The sequence below is a fragment of the Mytilus trossulus genome, chromosome 6, assembly GCF_036588685.1.
Source record: "Mytilus trossulus isolate FHL-02 chromosome 6, PNRI_Mtr1.1.1.hap1, whole genome shotgun sequence".
NCBI lineage: Eukaryota > Metazoa > Mollusca > Bivalvia > Mytilida > Mytilidae > Mytilus > Mytilus trossulus.
Window position 1 is genome coordinate 60723649 of NC_086378.1, and position 19421 is coordinate 60743069.

Genomic DNA, 19421 nt, shown 5'->3' on the forward strand with positions numbered 1-19421 from the left:
GACAAAAAAACAAGTACAAGATAATACAAAGTACCATTTGTTATATGTATGTAAACATAAAATGACAACTTTAGTAATTCTAAACTATTCACGAGTACGTACATAATAATGTATACATGTACATCTACATGAAAATAAAAAAAAAACAGATCTCTCTTCTAGCTAATTATACAGCATTGTAGTTTGGAAAACAATTGGTTAACTATCAAATTCTATGTGGAAAATTCCTTTTCTCTGAAAAAAAATCTATTACACTATATAGTATAATGCTATTATTATAAATCTAAGTTTTCAATTCTTATCAAGTGTTATTTTCATTCAAAGAACAAATTACAAACCTTCACAAATGTAACAAATGATTATCCAATTTAAAAGAACAAATCACAAATCTTCCCAAATGTAATTAATGCTTGGCACCTATTGACATTTGAAAAGAAATTAACATTAGAATATCAATTTCCAATCAATTCTTTATTAGCCTTCATACTGATGATAACGACTATAAAATCACTATCTCGTCAAATACTAAGCTTAGCATCTTCTTGATACTTCTAGGCTTTTAAGAGTTCCAATAATTGATATGATTTTTGAAATAAAATAAAATATGATTATTGTCTAATACCAATTTATCTCTATTACCCTTTTCCCTAACATAACTGCTGTTATTAGATTTATACCTAATATAAAGCTATATAAAACATGCAAGCTTCAATCAATATCTGATTTTCTACCAAGCTTTCGATGAGGACAGTAGATGAAGATGGGAATTAAAGATTGGTTAAAGAAAGCGAAAGAGGAACTATATTCTAAACAGCTATGGAAATCATTAAGGGCTGAGTTTTTCGGCAGTATTTTGTATGTTATATTTGGTTGTGGTTGTCTAATGAATTGGACGAATGATTACACTGTTAAACTTTTCGCATCTGTTTTGTCTTTTGGAATTTCTTACTCAGTACTTATTAAAACTTTGGGACCGACCAGTGGCGGACATTTCAACCCAGCTGTGACAATTTCTTTACTTTGTACACGATACATATCACTTTTGAGAGGACTATTTTACATCCTGGTCCAAATCATTGGATCTATCTGCGGTGCTGCAATTTTATATGGAATTATACCAAGTGAAATTCGGCATGACATAGGCGTGACTAAAGTTCACAAAAACGTTGATAACGTTCGTGCATTTGGAGTCGAGTTTCTCGCAACGTTTATTGTTATTTTTACCTATTTTACCACTTTGGAGAATAAAAACAATGTTTTGGTCCCAGATTCAGTTGTATGTGGATTGTCAATCAGTCTTTCACAGTTGTTTGCAGTAAGTATTGATATGCATGTAAGCAAAATCATTTTTTGATTATAAACTTTCTGACTTTTTAGTGCCACACCCTAGCCAACTTTCAGCTAGACTAACGAGAAATTGCCTTGCTGTATAATATAAACTAGTATGTCGAGCTTCATTTTAAAAAAAAAGTTCAAAAATTGTTTCGGCAAATTAACAAAAAAAGGCACGATGCAATTCGGTTCTAAATTCGGGCATGTACAGTGAGAAGTTTTTTTCTTGTTAAATAATCTTTTTAAATCTTTGATTCCTTTCTTAAAAAAGTTTGTTTTTTTAGATATTCCGTCAAAGTGTTGTTTTCTTTTATGGGGGAGGGAAGGTGGGTATGTCAATATAAAATGTACACCTACAAAGAAGCTTGATTATGATTACAAATGACACATAAATTAATTAGTCTGTTTAATTTACTTCAGCTCAAATCAAACACGTCATTCTGTAAGAAATATTAATATTCAGTTTTAAAAAAATAATTCGACTTTGATTCTGCTCCACCAAGTTTGTTGTTGTTAATAATTAACCGTATAGATATTTAATCAATATTGACATATTCTGTAAAATAACTTTTGTTTGCTAGAAAATTAAATGTCTAATGACTTATTGCATTTTCAAGTTAGAAAAAGCTAAACAATTGAACTGTTTAAATAACAATTTACGCTCACGGAACAGCACTTAAAACCCTCCCATCAATTAACACATAATCAATTCTATAGCTTACAATATCAAGATGAGAAAAATTGACATTGTCATAAAATAAAGGTGAAAATGTTGAATTTTACCATCAAATGTAGATATTAGAGGCGGATTTAAGGGAGATGGGTGTCCCCTTTTGAGAAACAAATTTGGTGATAATATAGAGAATAACTGAAGCGTGAAGAGAGCAGGCATCCCTCTTAGGCAGACAGTGGGCACCTTCTTAATCAGCCAGTGGGCCCCCAATTATGAAAAATTTTATATCCACCACTGGATATGACCTAACACATCAAGCTGTTTTTGCAAAACTTTACAACATTCTGCAGATTAGCAAATTTTAAGTATAAATAATGTGTCACAAAGCGCAAATGTTGTTGGACTGCCAATGACTTTAATTTTGGTCCATTTCTTGTAATTATGGCTTTTCAAATTTTTTGGGATACATCTTCCCGATTTTTGTTGAAATCCTCATTTATTGCAAGAGGTTCGTATTCAGAATACGACTCGTTTTTATCTTTCTCCGATATATTTTACCTGTAAATTAGATTTTTGGCGCAAATGAAATACCAAACTGTAACTCAAGTAAAATACTGCATTTTTATATTAAAAAAAATTACACAAATAGTATACACCCATTACAGTTGCTGACATTTTTTTATTATTACAGCTGAAGATGTTATATTTAAGGTATCTGTAGCTTGTTTTTGCCAACTACTGTACCTAGGCAAGAATTGTTCTGAATAGTAAATGTCTTATTCTTAGTACATGCCTGACCAACATATGAAATAAAAAAATATAAGATATAGATTTACTTTTTTGTAGATATCTATGAAGTTATAGCAATAAACGCATTTTGGGTTTGGAATGTAAAACCTTTCCACAATCGCTCTAAATTGATAGAGAAATAAGTACCAGTAATAATAAACTACAAGGCTCACATTTTATAGAAAGATATAAACATAATTTTACTAGTTTAACATACAATATATATTGATAATACTTCAAATGGAACAAAGGAATGTGACAGGGCTAAATTAAAAAAAAAAACACGAGTCGGGTTTGTTTTTTCATACTTTTCAAATAAACTAAAAGTTCAAAGTTTAATTTTTATATCTGTATTGTTTAGCCTACAATGTATGTCATCATAATTTTCATTCTAAAGTCATTTATTTTAATTAAATATCTCTGACAAAAAAAGACTATTATAAATAAATTATTGTTTTTCAATCTCTTCTTATTCCTGAAATACTTGGCCACGTAAGCAAACAAATAAGCCAATCCGTCTAGAATCTCTAAATATGAACGAATACAAAGTTTATAACAGTCTCACAGGGAACAAAATTTTCACACTAATACATTAATTGTATTACATTAATGAAAGCAACTCATTAATAAAACATTTATATCGAACCAATTATGGTAAACCGTGCATGTTTGTCGAAACAATTTGTGAATTGGATAAATGGCAAGTTGCGCTAAATTACTTTGGAGTGTTTACAGAGGTTCTCTCACAGTGGGTATATATGATAAAAAAAAAAGAAAGAGTAAAATCACAAAAATACTGAACTCACATGAAAATCAAATCGAAAAGTCCATAATCACATGGCAAAATCAAATGACAAAACACATCAAAAACGAATGGACAACAACTGTCATATTCCTGACTTGGTACATGCAGGCATTTTCAAATGTAGAAAATGGTGGATTAAACCTGGTTTACTAGCGCTAACCTTTTACTTTGTTCGACAGTCTCATCAAATAACTTGATAAGAGGGAGTTTAATTATTGGTATAAGTTTTTGTGAAAATTGCTACTGATTTTTCAAGGGTTTTTTTCAGGTTAAAAGATACCACGAATTTTTATTATTCTACAATTGACACCCCAAACATTTTTTTCTTTCATATCGAGGAGTGACTAATATTGTTTCTGTCTATGAAGAAATAAGATAAACAATGTGGATCTCACTGAATAAACAACTTAAAGTGTGCACCACATGTTTGAGGTTATTTCGAATAAACAGAAAAATATATAACAGTCTGTCTTATAATTTAATTATAATTTAATTTTGAGAAGTAACGCATACAACTTTGTCTATGAGCTGCACGATAGATACAACGCTTTTAGCCAAACATCCAAATCAAAATTATAAATATACACACAGTAGTTTAACTGTAACCGGAAGCCCCGGAAAAGGCACACATTTGCATAATTGTGAATCGATAGAAAACTGAGAGGTCAAGACGCCATTTATTCTTATTAAGTAATTCGGCAAAGCGACATTTTGTGTTTATTTTTTTTCGTTCTTTTAAATGCAAATTATGTTACTCTCTAATATAAAAAAAAATAACCATGTCCAAGTCAGATACAAAACATAAGTATCAAAAGATATGGGCTTCCCCTCATACCACATATTCTTATATTTATGTAAACAACAAGTCGGCTAACGTCTCTGCTATTTACCCGACTACTTGTGGAGAAAACTGTACGATTTTACCTTTAGTCTGTATCAAAAACATGTTGGAATAAATACATATTATCTAGATTCAATGTCATTCTTAGGTTTATATACTTACTCTACACAAAAGAGAACATCTTTTGTTTATATATGTGCTGATAATCATTAACTCCAGTATTTCTGTGTAATCTGTAGAAAACATTAATGTCTTCTCATGATATCAATATTAGGTAATAATTGTGAAACCTTTAATTAGCCTTGGTTTCCATGCAAACTAATGTAATTTCTAATCTGCCCAAAACCAAAATCGAAGAAATAATAAAAACGATTTTCATATTACTTGAAATAAGTTAGGTTGTAATCATGCCAGAACTATATAATATACCATGTTCACACGGTAAAAGACAGATCACTCCTATTCCGACACGAATTTTGGAATTAAGTCAATATTATCAGTGTAGAGGTTTCATGCTTAGTGGTAAATCAAAAAATGTGTAAATCAAATATCTGTATTTTTATTAATATGTTTATATATATATATATAAAGTCGCGATATGGAGTTCTTTAATTCGGATATGTGTAACACATGTGTGCAATTCAACCAATTATGCTAACATAACACAGTTTTAGTTTTTATATCTGTACATACGCCTTTTATTCATAAACGCTCAAAAATGCCTTCTACTGAATGACAATTGAAAATAGGGTAAAAAATGAATGTCGATCAAATGAACATCCTCAATAATTTTATGGTAAATCCTATACCATATTTTCCCAAGAAAACACTTTTAAAAACTTAAGTAATTAACGTTTGAAATTGGATTCATAACAAACTGGACATATATATACTACAGTAAAGTGCAATTGATAAGTATTGCAATATGCATTGTTTAAATGTAATATCAGTATTTAGTTCTAATATAATCTTAAATCAATCCTGATTCTGTTCTACTTTTAAATTATAGTTTTTTCATATGTGACGTCACGCTGTTTCTAAATTTCATAAATTCAAATGTGGCGTAATGTTTGTGCCTTTTCGCTATCGTATGTGACGTCATTTTAAAATTTATGATTTACTGCGTTTAGGCCTGAACTGAGTCGGGTGTGTCTATTCTGTTTGGTCTTAGCATTATGTATTCGGGTTTAGTTTTCAGTAATTAGTTAATACTTCAGTTTCATTATATATATCTCTTTCATATTCATTTGATAAAATTAACTGTTTACAATAGCATTAATTGTTCTAAATAATAAGGATGTTCTTATCCCAAGAATAAAAACTACGCCGTATTTGGCACAACCTTTTTCAACTCTTGATCTTCAGTGCTGTACAACTTTGTCCTTTTTTTCACTTTCGATCTTTTATATCTGGGCGTCACTGGTGAGTCTTGTGTTGACGAGGCGCGTTTTTGACGTATTGAATTTTAAACCTGATTCTTTTTGTCTAATATGTTCTCCTATTTATTTGTATTGTAGTCCTGTAATATTATGTTGTCATTTCAATGTTATATTTAACTTGGCCATTAAAGTGCGAGGTTTGGCATGCCACAAAACAAGGTTCAACCCACCATTTTCATTCCCCTTTAAAAATGTCCTGTACCAAGTCTGGAAGATGGCCATTGTTATATTATTGTTCGTTTCTGTGTGTGTTGCATTTTAATGTTGTGTCGTTTGTTTTCTCTTATTTTTGAGATATTAAGATAAGACGTGGCACGGTACTTGTTTATCCCAAATTCATGTATTTGGTTTAGATGTTATATGTGTTATTCTCGTGGGATTTTGTCTGATGCTTGGTCCGTTTCTGTGTGTGTTGTGTTTCGGTGTTGTGTCATTGTTCTCTTTTATATTTAATGCGTTTCCCTCGGTTTTAGTTCGTTATCCCGATTTTTTTTTGTCCCTGGATTTATGAGTTTTGAACAGCGGTATACTACTGTTGCCTTTATTTAAGTTTTTGATGTTAGGGAATTTTGTTTAAATCCTTGCAATATGTTCAATTATTTCATACAATTCCTAGGAAACCATACTGACACATTTAGAAGTACTTTATGAATGTAATATTCCGTTCAGCCTAGTTCAAATTTGGATAACAAATAAAACCATGAAGAAACAAAATTTCTATTCTCAAAAGCAATTTATTCTAAGAAAAAATTGGCTATATATATTCTGTTTATGTATTTTTTTGTCATTTAACTCCCTACCCTACAGCGTATTTACACTTTCGTGCTTTCAAAGGTTTACATTTGTTGGTTTTTTACCATACTTACTTCGTACTATCGAACATTCCGTCATTTCATGCAAACTTCTAGCTATCGAACATTCCGTTATTTCTATAAAATTTCAGTTGAATAGTTGGAATCTTTAATGGAAATCAAAAGTAAAAACACAAAAATACCGAACTCCGAGGAAAATTCAAAAAGGAAAATCAAAAATCAAAAGGCAAAATCAAAAGTCCAAACACATCAAACGAATGGGTAACAACTGTCATATTCCTGACTTGGTACAGGCATTTTCTAATGTAGAAAATGGTGGATTGAACCTGGTTTTATAGCTAGCTAAACCTCTCACTTATATGACAGTCGCATCAAATTCCATTAAATTGTCAACGATGCATGAACAAAACAAACATACTCAAAGAGTAAAAATGTCAAAAATAGGGGTACAACAGTCAATATTGTGTTATCATCTTAATATCTCTACATAAACAACAAATGTAACAAAGAAGCACAAAAAAGCATACATTAATTTAACATTCTCATTTTGCTTTTCTTATACGGCTGAATTTATCTATGTAAAGTCTACCCATAATGATAGAAGGTTTCATTACTGGTTTAAAAATGCGCGTATGAAATTCGCACAGGTAGACATAAAAATAATTTTGTCGTATGACGGCATACACAAATGAAGACTTACGTAAAGTTTATATAACAAAAACAGACTTAACAGTAAAAGTAATAATAATAGATAAAATAATGGTGTGCTTTAAAGTATGACGGGATACAAGTGCAACAAAGTTTGTCATTAATAAAGAGCATATCGAGAGTGTGTGGAGATCTTCTATAGATACAATTGATTTAAATACTATGAGATTGAAATCTTTAACATTATCACACAATTAAATTCTTTATAATTAAGACTCGCGGTATACGCAATCATGTCAAACGAAATCGTCACTGCTGAGATCTGACGTCTGAATTGTAATTTTGAATGTGAACGCTGTGCACAGTGATTCGCAAATAACAAAGAAAAAAAGCTTAATTAATAAACCTATACTCTTAGTAATTATGACATTTTACTATACGCTAAAACAATTCATACTAAACATTAGTTTACCAAAAAAGTAAGATAACAAAAATATCGAGCTTCGAGGTTTCAAAACTGAAAGTCTCTCATCAAATGGAAAAATCAGAAGCTAAAAAAAGTAATCGTGTTTTTTTATAACAACATGACAATCGAATAAGACAAGAACATCTTATTACTTATTATTTAGAATCAGCCACATGTATTGAAAATTATATTTTAAATCTCAATTTGATTTTATGGTGGCCGTTGTTCCGCATTTTAGGATCCCTTTAGTATCTTCAATAACCACTAAATACCGGTAAAGTAAAGTAATCGCCAACACTGATAATTTGTGTTTAACGTTGATTGCTATCTTTAAGCATACCTCTCTAATGGTTGACTTCAATTAATAGAATTCTAGTTAATAGTCTAGATAGTTTTATGATCAGGAAATTTTATGGTGCAGACGTACATTCGATTTATATGCAGAGGTTTAGCAAAATCAAAATGAGAATAAAAACTACCAGGATGAAAATATATAATGTGTCAACTACGGCGAATGTATAAGTATCTATTCTCACATTGTTTGGCAAATTTCAGTTTATTGGGGAAGGTCAGCAAACTTGACTACATCATACGATACATTGCAATGCTTAATAGTTATTAATAGGATTATAATTTAGTACGACAGACGCGCGTTTCGTCTACATAAGACTCATCAGTGATGCTCAAATCAAAATATTTAACCTCACTGACACAATATTTGTCGAGTTTTCGTGTTTGGTGGAATGATCTTACAAATAGGTTCATTGCCCAAATTGTACTAAATTAGCACCCTTACTGATTGACTTTTTTTGTATTTATACTCACCAGAATTCATACAAAACCTTCTTTTAAAAAAAAAACAGAAAGAAAAATCATTTTGCCAACTCCTTTAGTTTCAGGTTAAAATTTATCATGATATTCCAAATGAACTTGACATTAAGTATAGCGGTGAAATCAGGAGGTCTTGATGTTTTTCTTGGAAATGTCACTGTTTGACGTTATGAGTATAGTCCTGTTGATCATAAAATCCGTGTGATATAAACATGCACGCATCAATTGAACATCAATTGAAAGTTGCGTAAATACTATTTTTTTAAATGATATCAACATAACATTAAAAGATGACATGTAAATGTACCTGATACACTGAATAAATGATTCTATTTGGTGTTTAATGTATATATGTCTATGCAAAAACCTGTAGTAGATTGTATATGCTTTTGGCATTCACCAAACGTATGTTGTCGTCCTATCAATTTAACTTTTCTACTTTTTTTTTTACCTACGATCCTCGCTTTATATACGAATCCTTTTTGAATATATATTAATTATCTAAATGCAATTACATTCTGGTGACTATGTACATACATCATAAAATGGAGAGAGAAAAAACCAAGAACTTAGCTTTTTATTCGCATATGCGTTATTTATCATTAACTTCTGACCTTTTGTTTAATCAGTATTGACATTTCTTTATAACTTTGTGATCATGCAACACATAAACGTATTCGATCATAGTTGTGAAATCTGAAATGAGCCCTTGGCTTTTACATTAGATATATACGATTTTAATGTTTTTTTTAATAATGTGTTTTTAAAGTAAACAAGTTAAGTCAAAGTTTTCCATTTGGAAACGATTGGTCTAAATTAAAACAAAAAGCCGAAAACCCGGAATTGTGATAAATATTCAGAATAGTAAATATAGTAGATGTTTTGAATACCATGTTCATTTACACGGCTAGTTTTCAAAACATTTTCGTCATATATAATGAGCTGTTGATCATAAAAGATCAGTATTCAACTGTTGATCAGTACAAAAGGAAAACACTGCAACGAATGTCGTAAAGAAAAGCCCATACAGTGACTTTGTGAAAATCTCCTGTCGATAAAATGGATTTGAATACTTTGAGAATGCATTCTTTGACATTTGTATAAAAATAACTTCCTTGTAATTATGAGTCGAACTATATGCGAACCTGTCAAACGGAATCTTCACTGCTGAGATCTGACGTCTGAATTATAATTTAATACGTGAACGCTGTGCAAAAGAAAACGTAAACACCAAAGCTAATGCTTTCTTTGTGCTCATTTGTTTTCAATTATCATATCACTTTACCTTATTTATATATGCATATATGAAACATTAGTTTTGTTGTATTTAACAATACACAGACATTCGAATGAGCAGCTATCGGCTACCTTCGGAATATATATTTAGATTTCAGCAATAGGAAAAGCATTTAGCTTTAGATTGGTCTTTTTCTACATGGAGGTGTTTGATGTTTTTCTTTTCTGCATTTTTTATTGTTTCATTTGTTTTAATTAGGATGCCTTCATCATATTTAAACGTATTGTATTCACTGTCCTTTCAGGCCAGCAATGATAATTTACTTTGCTTTTAATGTTAAATTGTTATTTTTAAACCTTTCAATTGGTTAGATTGTTATGAATAGAATTAAAGTGTATGGGTTTGTTATATCTAATAGCAAAGCCTGGTAATAACCAAAACATTGAAAGGTGTATCGTTTCCTTCATTTTAAAAGAAGAATAAAATTGTAGAACATTTTTTACACTATTTTATTGGAATATAATGTGTCTAAAAATTTGGTGATATCATAATAGGCGCGAACATATTCGTGGCGATCATTGATGTTACAAATCAACCATATTGACCCGAATAGTAAGATTGTTTTTCGTGTGTGCTTGGCCATTGGACGTTGTGCGATTTTAAGCAGCATTTCTGAAAATATATTATTTTGATACCTTATATAATAGTCTACATTTCTATCAATAAAAAGCACTTCAAAAATGTAAAAGCTTATCAGTTCGTACATTAATTGTACATAAATTGACCAGTGGTGTTAAAAATTCAACTTACGTTTCAAGTTAAATCGTGCAAAGGTATTTGCCAAATGGTGGAATATGATTAAATGATCATAAATATAAATACTTAATAGTATCATGTATGTGAGTTTTTCCAATTGTCAAATGATTTGTAGTTTTATGTTTAAAGAAATCTTTACATTCTCTATGTTTATAATATACGCTTTGGGGCAATTTCTTTTAATATAGATCTATAATATACCGACATTTGTATTATCTTTTTTTTGTGCATTAAGACTTGTTCGATTTTAAACCCTCGTATTCTTTTCTTCAATTAAAAAGAAAAAATGTATTTATTGAAAAATGTATAACTGTTTAGATTGCATTTTACATGTTTTAGATGATTTATTTTCTCTAAATGTAAACAAAGCACGCAGATCTATGAAAAACTAACCGCATTCCAGAAATACATATAACGTGACAATTGGTTTTATATGTTTACAAAGGGAAGATGGAAACATTAAATCATAATGAAGTTGTTAAACATTACAAACTGTTGTAACTCTTAATTATTATGTTCGGTTGCTTCTTCCCATTTCTTTGACGAAACTATAAATAATTTTCTTGGAAACGTGATAAAATAGCGTTAAAAAGTCCCGTTTATTAAGTTGTCATGACCTATTTTGTAATAAAACTTAAAGAAATAATCAGATATAAAAAAAACAACACTGACATATAAAAAGAATACTTGATGTTAACATCAAAATGTAAGACTTAAGACACAAAAAAAAAATAGGTACACAATGTATACTTCTGACACTCACATTTTCCTATAACACTTGTTCAAATTTTGTTAATACTTTGTGGTGTTAACAGTTCTCGTCAAGTTTGCCACCTTTATTTTAATAACACCATTTCTAAAGTACTTGCATGTATTAGTAAAACTTCTTGTACTTGATATTGCTGGCAAAAGTATATTTGTTCTAATCCTGATATACATATTGAGTTTGTTTCCAACCAATGTGTCGATGCCACTGGTTGTTGAGATTTTCTTCCCGAGATCATCACCAACCTAGTAGTCACCTACTGGTATGCACATGCATTATCTTTTTTGTGTATGTATTATCAATGATATGGGCAACCTTAAAAGTAAACTGTTTAAAAAAAAAAATGCTAACGATATTCTACCTTATGAATAGATTACCTTATTTGGTTTTTTTAGAACAAAAAATTCGCAATTTATAATCCTGGTATCTATGATAAGTTAACTAAAATTAACAGTTAAAAAATGAGATCGAGTTTACTAAGCCATAGGTTGTGATATTTTTAAGTTTATCAAAGAAAATTAAGACACTGAATCTCTATGATATTCAAAGCAATCTTGTGTTCATATTTGGCCTAGCAATAATTGTCACTGTTTATTCTGCTAAAAAAATCATTAGAACAAATGAATCATGACAAATGGGACTCCTTTGTACAAACGATTCTATTACGAGAAAGAACTACCTAACGATATCAGGCTCTTCATTTGGTACTCCAGACAAGGTTTAGCTAACACCAGTAGCGCTCGAAGCAAAACAGTTTGAATGCAAAATCGAATAGAGAGTAAACGAAGCAACCTACAACTTTATTTGTTAACTCACCGAATAAAACAATATAGGATTGATAAGAAAATATAGAAAACCATATTTTAAAGCAGCCTCGAGCTAAAATCAATAATATGACAGATACTTAGTACACTACGATAATTAGATCTTAATTGCAGCCATGTAATGAAGACTGAATTAATGAAGCAAAAAGATGCCTTAAAATTGAACTGTACTTGTCAACAATCTGATAATGCGTTAACATTAAGAACGATAAACACAGGAAACCTTTGGAAATATTAGATAGGAAATAACGGATCGCCGTATGTTGGGATGAACAGATTTCTGTATTTCATCGGAAGCAATTAGAGAGAGATTGTGATGACTACGGAGAAAGCGTTTTATGGGAAAATCCCAGAAAGTCTATTTATAATGGAAAGATCATGAATTCAAAGGTCATGATAAAATCAACTGGACATCAAACCGAAAAAGAATGGTTAGGTGACGAACTGAAGAATATGAGTTGATTTATAAAAACACTTTAAAAGAGACATGTTTTTTAATTTTCCTCGGGCCTCAGTATATTTAAGATTTTACTTGTTTAAAGGTTTCTTCAACTCGAACAACATGCTGAGTTGAATCGCATCAAAGAAGGCATGCACTAGTACAATGAAATAGCACCATAGCTATAAAAAAAACGTATACAAAGTAGTTTAGACTTTCGGTTCTATATAATGTCTTTGAGGTCATGAGATTGCTGTCGTATATACTATATTCGGCATAGTATAAGAAAATTCCTTGACAGACATTGTTTTTCGTAAAAATTTTATCCTGAGTGTAAGCGAATTTTCTCTCAGTTAGTTCATTGCCCATATGTTACTCTTAAAACAATAACATAGATGGTTAGAATGGAAGTTATTTCAAATTAAACAAAGCTAGATGATATCACTCAATTAATTTGAATAAACACGTTTAAAAAAAAAAAGTCTTCCTATTAAAATTGAATTCAAATTACAAATACTTTATTCTAGTCATACATATCCTTAAAATATCTAAAGAAAAGAAACACAGTGTCGTTTAATATTCTGAATTTGCAAGTTTTTTTGTAATGCAACATCTTGCGATGTTTTGTGAACCTTCATCATTAATGTTAAAAGGTTGAAAGTTAAATATGTGTAGAGGGTGAGTGGTCTGTGATATGCAATAACAATATCACAAGTTTGTCGAAACCGAGATTGAAAGCTGTTATCCCACACTTGGCATGTACGCATGATTATGATTGATATTTTCCTGCAACGATCGATCTATTCTGGCACTCAAGATTCCCCCACCAATATCTGGCCGCCTGGAAATAGCACTCGTATACCGAGATTACCGTTAAACACCAATGAATTAATCAACATATGTATATAATATATAGTATTGAAATCTTAAAATGAAAACAAAATATATATGATACTTTTTGAACATGCGTTCGAAGAGCGTTTGCGGATTACTTTCACGAGAAACGCTTTCACATTTAAAAACAGGATGAATAAAACAATCTTTAGAATCAAAAGGGTCGTAAAAGACTAATCAAAATTCATATAAGTTCAACTTTGCCTGAGTTACACTGAACCTTATGTTTTAGTACTTTTTTAAATATACTAAAGAGAAACTTTGATGATATATGTTATAAATCATGTCAAGACATATACCATTACTTCAAGTGTAATATATAGTTAAACTTTGATATATAAGTAAAAAGGGAACGCTAAATAGTACTGATTATTTATAGACTGATTTAGGAGCTATAAATCCACTTACTATAACCGTAGCGGTTTTTTTCTAATCAGATAGAAAAACAGACGATTATATATTATTATCGCCAAAATAGTGTGGGTTGATATAACCTAACAGCCATATTGTATATGTTACTTGTAAAAGAAATCATAGCTTTTATCATGCTTTTCTATATCTATTATCCCTGATTAAATCTATATTAAATATTCAGAATGAATGATGGAACAACTAAGTTTGAAATTGTGTAATCATACATGTATCTATTTTAAACCAGTTCTTATCCAGGATAGAACGTTTTTGAATAAAGTTAGAATTGTCCTGTAATGATGTATATCAACTCAGAAGGATATTATCAATTTTTAAAGCATTGTGATAAGGAATTTTCAAAACTCCTTGAACAACACGTAAGCTTTTACTTATAACATTATATACATGTTTTACATGGTTTAGGTCAATTTGGAACATGGTTTCTTTCCAGCTTTATTTTCTACAAATTTTGTTTTTTTCTTGATCAAAACCTGCATAAAGTATCAGTTGTGTTGCATTATCTGTTTACCTAAAATATCGCTTTATCGATTAGTGCTCGTTCACTTTTTAAAATTCGGAAATTTATTTCTAATCGCCTACTATGCTATGGATATTCATAGTAAGGCTTTATCTACTTATAAGTTAATATTTTTGACATTTTTACTCTGTGAGTATGTTTGTTTTGTTCATACATCGTTGACAATGTAATGGAATATGATGCGACTGTCATACAAGTGAGCGGTTTAGCTAGCTATAAAACTAGGTTCTATCCACCATTTTCTACATTAGAAAATACCTGTACCAAGTCAGGAATATGACAGTTGTTATCCATTCGTTTAATGTGTTTGGACTTTTAATTTTGCCTTTTGATTTTTGATTTTCCTTTTTGAATTTCATCGGAGTTCAGTATTTTTGTGTTTTTACTTTTTAAATGCTTAAACAGACGCAAAAGTCTCTACTGTGCAGATCTAAGGGAAAACACATGTCGAGCTAAAATTAAATCCTTTGCAAGATTTATTATGAAAAGTTTACATGTGGTCTAAATACACTTTGTGTGTAACTTAAAGATGTTTACCTTACATTTTATTTGTATTATATACTATTAATGTGGATGTATTTATTACCTATAAAGAACTCAGGTGTTACAAAATTGGAAATGTGACTACTGACAATTCTTTACAAACATATCAGACATCATAAAGAGAAGAAACAAAATATCTTACTTATTTCAAACAATTTATTGGAGTCGTGTCATGTAGTCTAAACGACTGATTGACGTTTAAATTATAAGCCTGGAACATTTAATGTGTTTTTCAAAACATACATATACAATAGCTTGATGTTTTTTTTCAATTTGCCTTACACAACAACAAACTTGAATGATAAATTATATGCCAAATAATTCAGTTGGGTTTTTTTATTTACCGAAGACCAAATTCAACTAATGATTTGTTTTGAATAAATTCATATATCAACACTGTTTTTGGAATATATCTCTTTGAAATTATATTTGTCTTACAGTCATTTACACTTAAAATACATACAACAGTTGAAAGATATGATATAATACAGACTTTCTTGATTTCCTTAACGCAGTGTGCCATCTATCTGTATATCGAGCAATGTATTTCACACCAATTCATATAAATCAAACCGACAAACTTACAAATGTAAAAAGTAATGTATAAATGTTTAATAACGTGAGTTATGTAAAATTATATGTTCTCTTCTTAACGTGCAATGGATTACATGCAACCAATCACTTTATTCAAATGTCATTAACCTGAATATTTGTTGATATTATAATAATCACTATGTAATACATTACTGACTTCAGACAGTAGAATAATCGTCTTATCCGTATGTTTAACGAGTGTGATATTTTGACTGTGTGTAGATTGTTATGCTGGATGTTTCGTGTACGTACTCTGTCTACGTGTACAGTCTTACTTCTTTTGGAGTTCAGGCGATTCGTTTTTGCTATCATCTATGAATTTGTGATATTTTGACATTGATAAGACTATAACAATCAAAACCAAGGAATAAACAAAGACTCATTAAACCAAATGACATTTACATCAACAAATACAAATAATAAATAAGAAACAACACGAACTCCACTAAAAACCGAGAGTGAAATCAGGTGCTACGGAAGGATAAGCATTTCCTGTACCGTATACGGCATCCGGCGTGTTATTTCTTGGTTCACTTTGGTAATGATATAAGGTATTATGACTTAGGAATTATATCAAATATGGTTTCTGACACACTAATTACTGTTGGCTTGATCAAGTTCATATTGACTACCAGTGTAGTTCATTGTAGTTTTATTTATAAATACAGCGTTGCTACTTAGCGAAAGCATCATTCAAGCACTATTTTGCGGTTTAACCCCACTCTATGTTATTAAAAAAAATGTAATAATATTATCTTTATTTTTCAGTTCAATCTGACTGGTGCTAGCGTAAATCCAGCAAGATCACTTGGTCCTGCCTTAATACACAACTTTTGGGACAATCATTGGGTATGATTTTGTTATTTTTTTGTTTCATTTTTAAGTTATTTTGTTTAAAATGGAACGTGCTGTATATCAACACGCAAACGAACTATAAGTAACTAAAGGCCTTAATCAAAATACTAAGACAAAAATACAAACAAGAAAACAACATAAACTTTACAAACAAATAATAAATGTGCAATAATAAAGTGTATGAAAACAAACGTTTGATATTAAATAGATTTTAGCTTAACTTCTAAATATGAGATGCTCTGCATCTGACGCCTCTTTGTTAGCTGACGAATAAAACAAAACTTTGAAATCGCACCTTTAAAACTCATTTAGATTTCATGCGAAATTCCTACTTATTGGTTGTATCTCTCACGTGTCTTTCTAAATTTATTAAGGCTTTTGTTTATTTTTGTTGAATAACGGTCCCCTTCAAAGGTTTCTCTGTTTATTCAAAAAACACTTAGATGCAGGTTTCCTGTGTAATGGAAGCAAAAAATACATAAATTTACATATAATGTTGTACCGAAATTACTATATTTGTTTATTCTAACGCAAAATAATGCACAATAAACAATTAAACTTAAAATACAAATTATATTATATTGGATTAATCAATGCTGCTAACATCGTGCTTTTTGTAGATATACTGGGTCGGACCAATACTAGGAGGCATTTTTGGAGGTTTTACACACGAATATACAAATAAGCAATCTGAAGATTTACAGAACTACCAGACAAGTTTAAGACAGCATGTTTATAGTCTACAGAGAAAAGAAGATGGCGCTAGCTCCAATTCGATAGCAACTGAACTAGCGTGTGATCAAGAACCAACAGAAGAATTGCAAATCTGATTATATAATTAAATAAGTTTTCTTGACTTGATGAACTAGTTGGCAATGCAATTTGGGTTGAGCGTATTACATATCCACGTATATTTGGATTAATACATTTAATCTTTTTTCCAAATCTGATGTATAATACAAATAAGCTATTAATGGATTTAAAAAAAATTAATGTAATGCAGTTAATGTTTACCATATCAATTTCAATTAATAGAATTTTTACAAAAGGAAGAATCAAAGATGAATACGAGTTATCAAAGGTTATTACACCGTTACAAAAATAATTTCTACAATATTTTTTAATATTATTAATTCGTATATTTGAACTAATTTGATTCGTTCAAGGATAGTCACATATTAAACTATATTTTCGAAGGTAGAGAAAAAACGGCGGATAGCGAATAGTATATTGCACGGTTATTTTTAGAATATCTAAAAACCGATATCTATTGTGACGTCATGTAATGAATTTCATAATATTGTTTTAAGTTTTATAAACAAAATTATTTATGATCATTTGAAGAAAAAATTCTTCAATTCATAAGAAAGAATGAAAAAAAAAAATATGTTGGTATTGCCTAGAAGACAATATGATATCTATAAAATTCCAACAAAATCAGATGACGATTTTGATACAAATATGGTCCGAAATTAATAATACAACAATTATAGCCTTTGTATAAGGTCAATATATCCTTGTATCGACCTCATACAAAGGCTATAATTGTATAATGTCAAAATGGATACTTTTAAAGGAGATTTGTCAACAAAACTGTTCTGTTTCTGATTATAATACAAGTATAAGCTAGCAGATATCCTTTTCTAAAAAAATAAAGACGGTCCTATTAAGCAATCCTGTTAGCAATGAAAAATCAGTTTAAATGTGTTAAGTAACGTAATGCATCATTATTTTCAATCATGGTATTGTAGGCTGTCTGTAACAAAAACAAAATTCTTAGATTTTGGTAGAATATATTTTTATACATGCACATTTATGAACAGTTGAAAATAAAACAGATTTCATAAGTTTTGCTTTGTCCTTGTTTAAGGTACTTTCATGGCGAACTCTTTTAAAAATACTGAGCCAAAAGAGTTTAGCAACACTTTTTTTTAATTTTTATCTTTTGTTTCTGGAAAAAAATTATTAAAACATCATTGATATGATCCTTAGTTTTACCTGAAATTTAAAATAGTCGCACTTTTTTCCTGGTGATTGATGTCACGCCTATTCAGCTTTGTACATGTAATTGATGTTTTACCTACTGTACCTGTTAACATTTTCTTTTCCACTAACGTTCATAAACACACCATTGGTAAGAATAACACAGACACCTTTGAAAACATTGCATGGGGCGTCAATCAGACCTCCCCGAAAATGACCGTCAGAAAGCTCTTGGAATGGTTGATGCCGGAATGAGTGTTGCTGATATTGCGTCTCGATTTAATGTGCATAAGGCATCAATTTGGAGTCTAACAAACAGATATCGACAAATTGCATTTTCACAGAATAGGTCCATATCTCGTAGACAAAAAAAAGACTATCGTCAAGGGAGGAGCGCTACATTCGCTTTACGTCAACACGTGACAAGTTTTTACCGGCCACAAGAGTAGTGCATTGACAACTGCAGCTGCTGGTGTGCCTGCCAATCCTTCATTGGTTCACTTAGGGCATGGATGAGAAATTTAAATAACACTATACTCATTTCAACATTTTGACCCTCCCATGCTCCATACAAAGCAAATCCTAACTAATGTGAGAGATAAAAATTCATGTTGTATCTGACATGTCATAATTCTATTTTGTTCTTATTATATATTATATGTTGTTATGATTTTGTAATAAAATAAAATTTCACATGCGTAATGACGTCACGTTTGTTGATTCCTTGTTGATGCCTTTTCTGCCAGATATTATGTTTAGTTCATTTTATTCAGAATGTTCATTCAGATGCTAAGTAAATTTTTTAGGATGTTAATTCAGAAAAATGATTAATGGAGTATGTTGCTTTTTGATCTTACAACAGTATTCAAAACGTCTATACATACA

The 19421-nt window shown here is 30.3% G+C and overlaps 1 protein-coding gene across 1 annotated transcript; it reads left to right on the forward strand.

Moving 5' to 3' along the window:
- The first annotated feature begins 754 nt into the window (after window positions 1–754).
- LOC134723610 (aquaporin-4-like) lies at window positions 755–18401 on the forward strand. Its single transcript, XM_063587175.1, has 3 exons — window positions 755–1315; window positions 16467–16547; window positions 17174–18401. The coding sequence occupies exons 1-3, from the start codon at window positions 755–757 to the stop codon at window positions 17381–17383; spliced, it is 852 nt and encodes a 283-aa protein (XP_063443245.1). The 3' UTR covers window positions 17384–18401.
- Window positions 18402–19421: the final 1020 nt, after the last annotated feature.

Coding starts and splice junctions, on each gene's coding strand:
- LOC134723610 (XM_063587175.1), top strand. CDS start 755: ATGAAGATGGGAATTAAAGATTGGTTAAAGAAAGCGAAAGAGGAACTA. Junction 1,316..16,466: donor GTCTTTCACAGTTGTTTGCA/GTAAGTATTGAT, acceptor TTTATTTTTCAG/TTCAATCTGACTGGTGCTAG. Junction 16,548..17,173: donor ACTTTTGGGACAATCATTGG/GTATGATTTTGT, acceptor TGCTTTTTGTAG/ATATACTGGGTCGGACCAAT.